The sequence below is a fragment of the Hoplias malabaricus genome, chromosome 15, assembly GCF_029633855.1.
Source record: "Hoplias malabaricus isolate fHopMal1 chromosome 15, fHopMal1.hap1, whole genome shotgun sequence".
Classification (NCBI taxonomy): Eukaryota; Metazoa; Chordata; class Actinopteri; order Characiformes; family Erythrinidae; genus Hoplias; species Hoplias malabaricus.
Window position 1 is genome coordinate 7,647,244 of NC_089814.1, and position 13,018 is coordinate 7,660,261.

The 13,018-nt window shown below is 43.3% G+C and overlaps 1 protein-coding gene across 1 annotated transcript in view; it reads right to left on the minus strand.

Moving 5' to 3' along the window:
* Positions 1-1,341: 1,341 nt before the first annotated feature.
* The window catches only part of mmp11b (matrix metallopeptidase 11b), a 36,103-nt gene continuing 24,426 nt past the window's right edge, over positions 1,342-13,018 (minus strand). Inside the window, exons 3-8 of the mRNA XM_066646567.1 lie at positions 10,380-10,523; positions 5,599-5,732; positions 5,050-5,315; positions 4,617-4,821; positions 1,705-1,962; positions 1,342-1,478 (exon numbers count right to left, since the gene is read on the minus strand). Coding sequence (XP_066502664.1) covers positions 1,351-1,478; positions 1,705-1,962; positions 4,617-4,821; positions 5,050-5,315; positions 5,599-5,732; positions 10,380-10,523 — 1,135 coding nt within the window. The 3' untranslated portion in view covers positions 1,342-1,350. The remainder of the gene's footprint in view (positions 1,479-1,704; positions 1,963-4,616; positions 4,822-5,049; positions 5,316-5,598; positions 5,733-10,379; positions 10,524-13,018) is intronic.

Below are 13,018 nucleotides of genomic sequence, written 5' to 3' on the forward strand. Positions count from 1 at the left end.
CGCAGACACAGAGAGAACACACCACACTCCTCACAGACGGTCACCCGGAGGAAACCCACGCGGAGAACACACCAACTCCTCACAGACAGTCACCCAGAGGAAACCCACGCAGACACAGAGAGAACACACCACACTCCTCACAGACGGTCACCCGGAGGAAACCCACGCAGACACAGGGAGAACACACCACACTCCTCACAGACAGTCACCCAGAGGAAACCCACGCGGAGAACACACCAACTCCTCACAGACAGTCACCCGGAGGAAACCCACGCAGACACAGGGAGAACACACCACACTCCTCACAGACAGTCACCCGGAGGAAACCCACGCAGACACAGAGAGAACACACCACACTCCTCACAGACAGTCACCCAGAGGAAACCCACGCAGACACAGGGAGAACACACCACACTCCTCACAGACAGTCACCCGGAGGAAACCCACACAGACACAGGGAGAACACGCCAGACTCCTCACAGACAGTCACCCGGAGGAAACCCACACAGACACAGGGAGAACACACCACACTCCTCACAGACAGTCACCCAGAGGAAACCCACACAGACACAGGGAGAACACACCACACTCCTCACAGACAGTCACCCAGAGGAAACCCACACAGACACAGGGAGAACACGCCACACTCCTCACAGACAGTCACCTGGAGGAAACCCACGCAGACACAGGGAGAACACACCACACTCCTCACAGACAGTCACCTGGAGCAGGAATCGAACCCAGACAGGTCCCTGGAGCTGTGTGACCAAGACACTAACCTGCTGCGCCACCATGCCGCCACTTGTAAGTCTTCTGCTACAAATCTTTCTACTAAAGGGAAAAGTGATGTAACACAGAGGTAAACTCATCTCTGCCCAACATTTTTTGAGCGTGTTGCAGGCATCAAAATCTAAATCAGTTTAGATTTAGAAAGCATTGGTCAAATCATCATTGAACATCTTTACTCGGTACACTTGCCAATTAAGTAAAGCTTTAGAAGGATTAACACATCACAGATTCTTGTTTTTATTGCATTTTACTAAAAATCCCCACTTTTCCAGAATCAATGTTTAAATTTCTATCCTTTTTTATAGTTAGACTGAGATATGATTAACTGACTGAGCAAAATCTCCCATTACTGTTTGCTACATTAGCCTCGTAGTTTCAAAGCAAAACTAAAGAAACCGGTTGAAGATAAAACGCACGTCTCGGCTGATGAGGTACTTTTGGGTCGAGGGGAAAATTGTGAAAGATTGATTTTTTTTTTTTTTTTTCGAAACACTTCCTTTAATACTATAATGATTTTGGGAAAATGTGACCCAAGTCAGTTTAGCAGTTTGTGTCTGAGGTTTATTTATAAATGGAAGGAGAGCAGTTGAAGAAGTCCATGCCAATGTAGCGTGGATATCCCTCCAGAGCCCTGACCTCCACTGGGTCAAACTTCCAGTACTGGTTCCCTCTCAGGAAATGTGCAAATCCTGCAAAAACAAACAAAATAAATGAATGCATGATACAAACTTTCCATCTACATTTCAGCCTCTGCTCTTCAAAAAGATCTCAAATGATCTGAATTCATATTATCTAATGAGAAAATCTTCAAACTCAAGGACATCATTAAGATTGTAACGTGAGGGTCTACAGTGTTTATGCTGAAGATAATCAAGCTTTTTCAGGGAAAATGACTCTCTGTGGAGGTCTCCTCACCATAGCGGTCCTGAAAGGCAGCGTCTATGTCGTTGGGGATCCCCCTCCAGTCGGCCATGCTGCGGGCATGAGTGGAGTCCACCCGGTTCTCCTGCGAGTTAAAGCGCCAGTAGTTTCCTTGTTTGAAGAAATAGACCTTCTGGGTGTCCTCACCCCACGTCAGGGCAGCCCGGATGTGTGAGATGGGAAGGCCCAGCCGCTGCACTGAGTCCGGGCCTGTGATCTGCCTCTCTGCATCAAACACCCAGTAACTCTCACCTATGGATTGATAAGAGAAGAAAAAATAGGGTCTAGCTGTTTTGAAACTGGTAAACATATGTATGTGAACTAAATTAAGTTCACAATTAAGGCAGTAAGTTATCAAAAACCATTATGGGGGCTCCCCATAAGCATCTGCCCAATTTCCTGAAGACTACAGGTTCATATCCAGGTAATGTCTGAGCCATCCAAGTCCATAGGTCTCAGGAAGCACAACAGGCTTCCTTTGTGTGGGTTCACTGCCGATGGTGCCACTGATGTAACAGCTCTGGACAGTTTGCTTTCAGTGGCATTATTTTGGGGGAAAAACAGTCTCAGGGGAAGCACATGTTCGCTTCTACACTCCCAAGGCAAATGGCACTGTGTCGGATTGGAGGAGACTCACTGAGGGGTGGAACTTTCAATAACTACTAATTGGAGACTAAGTTTGTCAAAAACTGGCTCTGTTCTCTGGGTTCCTGGTTGAGTTCCCACTGTCATGTGATCTTCCTGCCCCTATGTTCCCTTGGTCATGTGATCATCCTTCAGTTCCTTGTGACATGGGTCTTGATTAATCTCCAGGTATGTCTTCTCTTGTAATGTTTTTATTGCCTGTACTTTAACGTCCAGTTTGTCTGCCATTTGTGTTAGTCTTATGTTCATCTTCAGTCTATGCTTAGTTTTGTGTATTTTCTTGGGTAGCACTTCTCCGTCTTTGGTTTCCTTAGTGACTTAGGTTTTTTGTTTAAGTTTCTTTTGTCCCTCAAGTCTAAAACTGTGTTTTTATAAAATTATAAAACTGAACTGGATAAGCACTTACAGAATGAGTATACGTTCTTTCTCTACAGTGTCTTGTATAGTTCTTTGTCTGTAGCCTCTCTTTACTTACTTTTAGTCCTCTGTCTCTTTAGTAGGTAGTAATTTAGTCTTAGTTTTTCTGCCTCATTGATGTGTAGTCTTAGTCTTCTACAGTCTAGTCTCTTCCGTCTGTCCCTTGTCAGCCTTATCAGAGTTTCTCATTATTCATTGTTCTGTTCTTAGTCTGTTATTAGTTACAGTCTTAGATCTTTGTATATTCTCTTTTTATTTTCTGGGTCATTTGCTTCCTTCTCATGTCCATGTTTTCATTATTAAGTGCATCTCTGTGCATGTTTCCACTTCCCCTGTCTCTGGCTCTGTGTTCCTTTTCATGACAAAACTACAGTTCATGGCATGATAAATGTTTGTTGGAAAGATCATTGAAAGAAATGGCTGCTTCTGGATTTATTTCTCGTCATTGCCCCTGCAGACTCAATTAATGGAAAGAAAATGGATTTTTAATTTAAAAACTGAAACAGAAAAAGTGCAGACAGCAACTTTTAATACAGAATGTCATTTTAAGTGATATAACAAAAACATATTTGCTTAAATATTAAAAAGCAAAATAATGGGAATATTGAGTGCAGTAAAAGGCAATGCATTTTAATGTCACGCCCTTGTCCTGTTGTGTCTGTTTTCCCTGCCATGTGCTCTCTTAGCACATGGCTCTGTTTGTTATTGTCCATGTCTCAGCCCTTGTCCCGCCTTTGTTCCTCCTCCTCGTCAGTGTCATTTGTCATCCGTCCCCCTCGTTATCTGTCTCAGGTGTGTATTGTCTGTGTTATGTATTGTCTCACTTCCTCTTTTCAGTCATTTGTTTTGTTTCCTCTGTTGTCAAGTCTGTCTCCGTTGTGTCCACCTTCAGTTTGCTGTTCCTCCTTTGGTTTGTTAGTTCCAGTCTGTCTGTTTCTCATGCCCTCCAAGTCGGTCTTTGTATCTTTCTTGTCTCATGTCTGTTTGTGTCTTTTCTCTGTTTAACCCTGTTTCCAAGGTTTAGTCTGTTTAGCTCCCGTTGTCTAAGTATCTGCTAGTTCCCTGTGTATTGTCTTTCTGTATATATCTCTGTTTGTTGTCTTTTGTTTCTATAAGTAAACTCTGTGTTTTAGCAAGTGCGTCCACCTCCGTCAGTCCGCCCCACGTTCCTGACGTTTAACAGATTCCTTCTTGACAAATAACACAGCATTTTATGTTTTTTATTCTCTGAACAAGCATGAGACGTTTATTTGTGAACACCAAACAAGGACAACTTCTGGTCTTCATTGTATGTCACACTTTGCTGGTCAGTTTACTGGGCTGAGAAGTGGACAGGATAATTAGCCCACCCAGAAGCTGGGAGGCTTAGCGGACAAATCTGCTTATGTACACAACAAGGTATATTTAAACATCCATCAGTCCATCTTCCTTTTACAAGTGAAACTCACATGTTTGTTCACTTTGAGGAGTAAATAACCTTTGCACGGTGAGTAATGTTTGGCCATAACACTAGTGTTTGTAATAGCTGACTAGCATAGGAAAAGATGGCAGCATTTCAGTCTTAACTCTGAAATCTGGAGTCCTATAATTGCATATTTAATCAAACACACACGCACATTTATTTTTTTTTTCTTTATGCGGTCTCTTTTGAATTTGCAATTCACAACCTCAGAATATCATTTTCTAACAAGAGGTTTTAACCCACATTACAGAGAATTTTACATTAACACCTGAAGCCTCAGCCATGCAAGAAGGGCAGCAGGTTTACACTGAAACTCTTCAATATCCCATCCCTTGATTTACTTTAAATTGAACACACATTGTTAAACTGAGGTGTGACGTACCTTGGAAGAACCAGATGTTCCCAGATCTGTCCTCAAAGGCAGCGTCGATGTTATCAGGGATTCCCTTCCAGTGTCTGGAAGCTAGTGCAGGATACCCGACCTGGAGCTTCCCATCACGAATACGCCACACGTAACCAGACTTGAAGAAAAAGAGTTCACCCCGGATCATAGACACTGCATCAAAATCTGTCAGACAAGCATCCGGCTGTGTGAGAGACAGAGAGAGAGACACAGATGGAGAGAGAGACAGGGAGTTTATTTTCTGGAAAGCTATGGTGTGAACTGTCATGGTTTTTGTGAAGTCTTTATCATTAAAACTAATGAAAAAATGTCAAATGCAAACCCAGTGATACAGAATGTAAATGAAATCAATATATAACGCGAAAATAGGACATTGGAATTACATAAATAACTTCAGGACTGCGTTCCTCACCACTGCGCTAAAGATGTCATTGGTCTCTGTAATGAGGGGAGGCCTTGGCTTCTCAGTTGCTCTCTCAATCTCATCCTCTATCTCCCTGTCTTTATCTGGACGCTTGGTGCCGTACAGGTACTGGATGCCGATTCTGTCGTCTTCGCTGAGCTGCAGGGGATAGGTGAAGCTGTAGAAGGGGGACATGACTGCCCCAGGCTCCAGAGAGTGCTGCAGGCCCAGAACGTGACCAAACTCATGAGCGGCCACCTGGAGCAGGTCAGTACCTGTGGATACAACATGCACTGACGTTTCCTTCACTAAAGAACAGGGCTGAGGTGGTCTGACCACCATTTTTTTTAAGGAAATCTCCAAGGTCACCAGTGAAATTTAATATCTTTAGGTACTTTTCAATTTTATGTTGAAAAAAATGTACACATTCTATATAAAACCAATTATAACTTTCAAAAACAGATGCAGCCGGGTCACCACCTTTAGATCACTGCACTTACACTCTTGCAAAAAGGTGCAGCATTATATAAGAAGACTCCCATTTGTACCCTGACTTACCCATATTATTGCCCAGTGTCCAAGCCTCATCAAAGTCGAAATGTATGTCTCCCTCACGGTACGTTTTGGGGAAAAAAGCATGAGCCAGGATTCCTCCTGGGCCGTCAAAAGGCAGGTTGTCTCCGTGCCAGTACCTAAAATATCACAGAGACTTTCTCAGGCGACAGGGTCGAAGAAACATAATCAAAACAGTGAATGCATGTGTTTGCTGATGTTAGTTTAATCTGTGGAGCAGCATTAACCCACATCCCAACATACTGCACTATGTACTTCTTAAAAACAATGACTTCTGCGCATGAACAGTGCATAGTACGTCTACCACAGAGCCGTTTGGAGTCTAGCCACGGTTCCTCACTGTAGAGTTGAAAGCAGGTGGAGATGTAACCACAAAGAGGCTTTCAGAAGCACAAGCAAAACCTGGTCCCTAATTTCTATTTGCAATAAAGAATAACATAAATAACAGAAAACTTTTAATACAGAATGTCATTTTAAGTGATATAACAAAAACATATTTGCTTAAATATTAAAAAGCAAAATAATGGGAATATTGAGTGCAGTAAAAGGCAATGCATTTTAATGCCACGCCCTTGTCCTGTCGTGTCTGTTTTCCCTGTCATGTGCTTTCTTAGCACATGGCTCTGTTTGTTATTGTCCATGTCTCAGCCCTTGTCCCGCCTTTGTTCCTCCTCCTCGTCAGTGTCATTTGTCATCCGTCCCCTTCATTATCTGTCTCAGGTGTGTATTGTCTGTGTCATGTATTGTCTCACTTCCTCTTTTCAGTCATTTGTTTTGTTTCCTCTGTTGTCAAGTCTGTCTCCGTTGTTTCCACCTTCAGTTTGCTGTGCACAAGCACAACCTGGTCCCTAATTTCTACTTGCAATAAAGAATAACATAAATCGCCCCCTGCCTCCATTGTCCTCCCTCTTGCGGGAGCAAACAGCTTGCCACATATGAATCAACGCATTTCAGCGAAGTCTGGTAACTGACCTAGACAATGTTTTTATAAGAAACAGGGCGTAATTTTGAGGATTTTTCTGCTTCATTTGTTTTGATGACAATAGCAGCATTTCAGCTTTTTTTCTTCAAGATTATAGTCACTTTTACTCAGAACATAATCCTATTATCTAGTTGACAAAGACCCTCCACAGACGTAGATCTGGCAGCTTTCCTAAAACTTCATCACAATGATCATTGTAAGATCTCAGCTAGTGATTTCCAACACAGAAGATAATCTTCTCACTACAGCACATTCGGATGAGGCACAAAGCCCATCTGGGTTAGGGTTACTGAGGGCATTCAAACTGATAAAAAAGATGCTGAATTGCAAAAGTGAGTCACCCATATTCATATCCACACTGTTATGGAAAACCTGGGCACAGGCCAGGGCTGTTTTTATCATTTAAATGAAGTTGGACAGATCCGGCTTTACAGGCCCAGGCACGAGAAAGGCTCAGAACATCCATGATCTTTACATTTAGACTCCAACCTCAGCATTTCCCTCCACTTAGAAACTGAGTCTACTGTCCTCTCTCAAAGCAAGTGAGTGTGTGAAACGCGGCAACTCCTGTGCATCATCCTTTCAGCCGGAGGTTCGATGCCAGGGACAAAGGACTTAATTTACAACAGTGAAACTGCATGGAGTGGAGGTGGAGGTGGGGCTTTAGAATGCACTTATTAAAGCTAACCTTCTTCAGACGGAAACAGAATCCCCCACAAACACAGACATATTTGTACAAGTCTGGTGTGTAGGTGGATACTGTAAAACAAGCGCTTTTTTAAAAAGTAGAGTAAATCTGAAGCACTTGTCTCCGTGCCAAACCCAAAATCACCCATGCATAGTTGGAGCATGGAAGACGGGGGGGGGGAAATGTGCCCCTAAGGCACCCAGTGCTAATAAAGTGCAGCTAAACAAGTCCTGCTTTGCAACATTCACAGCAGCTTTTCAAAGACAGAGAAAGGATAAAAGAGAGTGGGGTTTTAAGTGTGTGTGTGTGTGTTGGGTCTCCATGTGCAGGGCATAACACAGTAGACTAAGGGGAAAGATAAAACACCTCACAGGTGTGTGCAGGTATTACCTTTCTCAGCCCCCGCTCTCTTTTAAACAAGCAAACAAAAATCATTTTAGATTTCTTATTTGTTTTATATTATTTTCTTTTTGTATTTACTGTGATTATAACTTTATACAAGCACCACGCTCACTGAGGAGGCATTAGTTTAAATATATATCATTATCTTAGGTGCCTAAGACGTCTGCGCAGTACTGTATACTGTTGGTGTGTGTGTGTGTGTGTGTGTGTGTGTGTTTGGGGAAAATGGCTTTACAACTGGGTGACATTTGTAGAATATGGGACTTAAGTATAGAGTATTAAAACAATTGTGTGTTTTTATGATGTGTGTGTGTGTGTGTGTGTGTGTGTCTGCACGGATGCGCATGCAAGAGATGCAGATGCAGATTATCTTCCAATCTTCCCTGTTGTTAGTCAGAGAAGCCTCTATGTTTGTGCAGTGGTATGAAAACCTGGTAAGAGATGAAGCTCTGTGATTTGGGAGATATAACAATGGCTCGTGATTTGCGAATGGAAAGTAATGCAAACACATTGTCCACATCATTTCCAACACACGCTCAGTACACGCTCAAGTCTAATTTATTTGTACAGCGCTTTTTACTACTGATGTTGTCACAAAGCAGTTTCACGGAATTCCAGTAAAGTTTTGACATGAAACATAAAACCCCCAGGTGAGCGAGGCCGGGCAAGGAAAAACTCCCTCAGAGCTGAGGAAGAAACCTTAGGAGGCACCAAGACTCACACGGGGGGACCTATCCTTTAGGACCCTATACCATCACAAAGTGTGCTGTTATGCTCATGTGTACTGATATAATCATAGTATATAACATGGCAGCAGTGATGATGATGATATTATTATTATTATTAGTAGTAGTAAATGGAGTCCATGAAAAATTCAAAGTAGGGTGGGCAGCTTGTCTGGAGCAGGGAGCAGGAACTCGACAGTCAGTCATTCGTCAGGGTCCAGTCGGGCAGGTGGACAGTCGCTCACTCTGAAGAAAGGTAGGGAGACCCTAGAGTCCCATCTGTCATCACACACAATTTACCAGCTCAGCTTCTGCCACATTCATCGTGAGTTAGATCTGTACATGTCCTGCTTCCACCAAAGAACAGACAGTTATCGCAAATGGTGAGTTATATCAGTGGCGTCTGAGCGTGTGATGTGACGTGATCCATAGGTGCAGATTTGGTGCTTTTGAGACTAAAGACAATGCACAGTAAAGTTGTGTTTGTGCCTGAAATTCTGCTCCAGGGCTCATCTGCAATCAACCAGCTGACAGCAGCTTAGAGACACCCAGTCAGAATATTGTCATTTTATAGCCAACTAATATTTATTGTGTACTGACTTCAGCTCACAGGAGGTTGCACTACAGCAAGGCAATGCCAATGGTGGAAGGCATTAGCAAAATTAAAGGCGCTTTACCTACAGTTTATTTGTTATTTAATCATGCACCAAATTCAGTTGTAATTCATGTTTACATCAAGGCTGCACTTTACTGAGCACTGCCAAAAAGCAAGGGTTGATACACCTCTTATGACTTCAATGAAAGTGAATAGGTGGAGAATGAGTTTTCATGTTAACAGTTAATACAACGTGGGCTGTTTTTTATGCTAAATAGTGTGTTTGAAATGTAATATTTACATGCTGCATTTAGTCCTCTGTAATGTGGCACGGCGGTGCAGCAAGTTATTGTCGCAGTCACACAGCTCCAGGGACCTGTACATTGTGGGTTCGAGTCCCGCTCCGGGTGACTGTCTGTGAGGAGTGTGGTGTGTTCTCCCTGTGTCTGCGTGGGTTTCCTCCGGGTGACTGTCTGTGAGGAGTGTGGTGTGTTCTCCCTGTGTCTGCGTGGGTTTCCTCTGGGTGACTGTCTGTGAGGAGTGTGGTGTGTTCTCTCTGTGTCTGCGTGGGTTTCCTCTGGGTGACTGTCTGTGAGGAGTGTGGTGTGTTCTCCCTGTGTCTGCGTGGGTTTCCTCCGGGTGACTGTCTGTGAGGAGTGTGGTGTGTTCTCCCCGTGTCTGTGTGGGTTTCCTCCGGGTGCTCCAGTTTCCTCCCACGGTCCAAAAACACAAGTTGGTAGGTAGATTGGTGACTCAAAAGTGTCCGTAGGTGTGAGTGTGTGAGTCTGTGTGTGTCGCCCTGTGAAGGACTGGCGCCCCCTCCAGGGTGTATTCCCGCCTTGCGCCCAATGATTCCAGGTAGGCTCTGGACCCACCGTGACCCTGAACTGGATAAGCGTTACAGATAATGTATGTATGTAAGTATTTAGTCCTCTGAATTAAAAATACTATCTAATTTTCCAGATATGACATAGTATGGACATTTTAAACCTGTATTTGTGTATTTAAAGCAACATTCAGGATTTCTTGATTTTGTTTTTTATTATGGAATTATTACATAAAAGTAGCAGGACCTACTAAGTCTTCACAAATAACTTGAACAGATCTCAGCTGTGGTGTGATTCATGAAAACACACTCCCATCTCGTGTTCTGTTGCTTAAATTAGCTTTAAGATTAATAACAATAAAAGGCCTAGAGGTTACCACAGCGGTGACTGAGCAAAGCTGCCATTGCGTGAGAATGTGCTCCAGGGAAAAGTGTCTTGGAAACTCCAAAACCACAGAGCTGTCTCTGAGATCACTGTGGAAAACCCAAGCACCTGTTATCTACAGGCGGCGGAAAGTTGCGCATGATTCACAGAAGCGGGGTTTTACCTGGCAAAGTCAATGACGATATCAGCTCTGCCGCTGGTGACCTCAGTGAAGGTCAGGGGTGTGACATCACTCCAGATCTGTAAGGCCTCCTGGAAAACACGCCGCACCTTATCCATATCCATCTGCCACGGGGCGCGTATGATCCTGAAACACACGATCCCATGGGTTTGTAGACTTCTTTGAATGTAGGTTAAATATAACAGAAAAAAGTTAACATGTTTGTGAGCACAAAATGATCCCATACATTTGATTGTATTAATCGGATTTGATATCAAACTGTAAAAAATCAGTGCACAAAACTGAAGAAAGACTAATTAGTCCTTCATAATAATAAAGACAGTGTTGAACAACGTTTAGAATAATGTGTCAAGGTAAAAAAAAAAAAAAAACATCGATGGGGACCACCCACACCCCTCCAGTTTTGCTCATGCTGTATTTCCCCAGCCGTAATCCTTATGTATAGGGTGTCTGCCAGCATACATCCAGGGCTCTGACTCATGAACCACAGCAGATAATCTGCAGCCTGCATCGCAGACATACAGCAGCCTGGAGATCTGATACATCATGGCAACACTGTGAGGGTTACTGTGTACTCAGGGTTTGTCCTCAAGGCACTGAACTGTAATATCAGTCATGAGAGACTCCTCTTTCAGCACTGCAGGCTTAGCTAGTAAAACACACTGTCCTATCACTTACTAAATCCTTGAGCTGTATTTTTACACAGCTATGGACTGTTAGAGCTTAACATTCGGGCAATGGTTCATTGGGTTTCAACGTTAGTGTCACAGTCATTGCAGATGTTCTGTGTTTTATTCTTTACACAATTAAACTAAACAAGGATCTAACCCCACAGCAGTGTTCTCCTCCGTCTAAACCGACCTGTTCAAAGCGGCCGGTTTTAGCGCCTGTTCCTTTAAATGATTATGAGCCGCTTGTTTGTTTTTCCATAATACATCCCCTTTAAAAATCCGCACATAGAGGCGTGAGACTGAAGGAACCCAAACCACAAGAACATGAGGTACATGCACAAGGATCCAGGACATCAGACGCAGTGACATCAGAGGGTGCCTCAGTTTCAGAATCCAGAGTCGTATTTAGGTTTTTCAGGAAACACCAAGAAAGCAATAAGACTCTCCAGCATTGGAGCATTCCATGGAGTGATGGAGAACACCGTAATACTTTTCAAATGTGCTGGAGTGGCTTGTGTGATCCAGACGTACATCATCAATACCTGATCTTACCAATGTTCCTGTTGCTGAATGCCATCAAATCTTGTGCAAAAATCCACAAACCAATAGGTAAAAGCTTTTCCAGATCATTAGAGGCTTTTACTAGAGCAAAGGTGGGGCCTCTTTCCTAATGCCCTTAGTTTCTGAAGTAATGCTGGACAGACGGGCGTCTGCATATGTCTGGACCTATAGTTCTCCATAAAGCAGAGCATTATCTGCCCCCCTATGTCACCGATTCAGTGGTGATTACAGCCCTCAGACAAGAGGAGCCATGCTGTAAACTGCGCCGAGACAAAAACGTCTGAACTTATTTTGCTCCAGTAGACTCCCCAGAGAGCACAATAAAGCCAGCGGGCCAAGCTCTGTCTCCAGTGCTGTATCACATTCCCCATGGCCTCTGTGCACGCGGCTGACGGTCTGCAGTAATAATGCAGTGCTGCTGACCCAAACCCATCCTCCACGATGCTTCAGTGCTGCTCGCTCTCCTGGCAACACTCACGCTCTCAAGTGTAATTAGCTCTGTGTATCGAGGTCTGTCTCTTGGTCCTGGGGCCTCTGCGAGTCCAGACAGAAGCACAGCAGCAACTTCCTTCCTTAACCCTATCTTTCCTACATATTGTCACTGTCACTTTTAAAGAGACAGTATAAAGACTGAGTGGACAAATAGGGCAACAGTTTGAGAATAACATTTCTCAATGTAAAGTAGCAAAGAACTTGGTGATTTCATTAAAAAAAATCTCCAAGAATCTGGAGAAATCTCTGATGACACTGCATTAAAAAGAGATACAATTCTGTAGTGTAAATCACTGCTTGGGCTCAGAAACACTTCCCAAGGCCAAAGTCTGTGAGCAGCATCCACAAATGCAAAGAAGAAACTAGATTTAAAAAGGATCCAGACACACCACTGTCTTTTCTGGGCCCAAGCTCATTTAAGTTGGGCCGAGACGAAGTGGAAAAGTGTCCTGAGATCCAACAAATTAAAAGAGAAGAGTGAACATAAAGTATGTTTTAATGCATGGTTCAAAGGTCAGCACCCGTGATGGTGTTATGGTGCATTAGTGCACGTGGCTGACTTCGCTGAAGGCACTGTTAATGCTGAATGATATATACAGGCTGGTAGATCCATACTTATTTGAGTAAGATAAGGCCAATCCACATTCTGTATGGATTACAACAGCATGGCTCCTTAGTAAAAGAGTCTGGGAGCTAAGCTATTTCATACCTGTCAGTCAATGAAAACAGTTGGTGGTTTATGAAATGAATAACCCTATAACAAACAGCCAGGGGCTGATGAGCAGCTAAAATCCTATAACAGGTGAGAATGGAAAAACATTTGACTTTTAAAACTGCAGCAATTGGTTTCCTCAGTTCCCAAATGTTTACAGAATATTGTTAATAGAAAAGGTGATG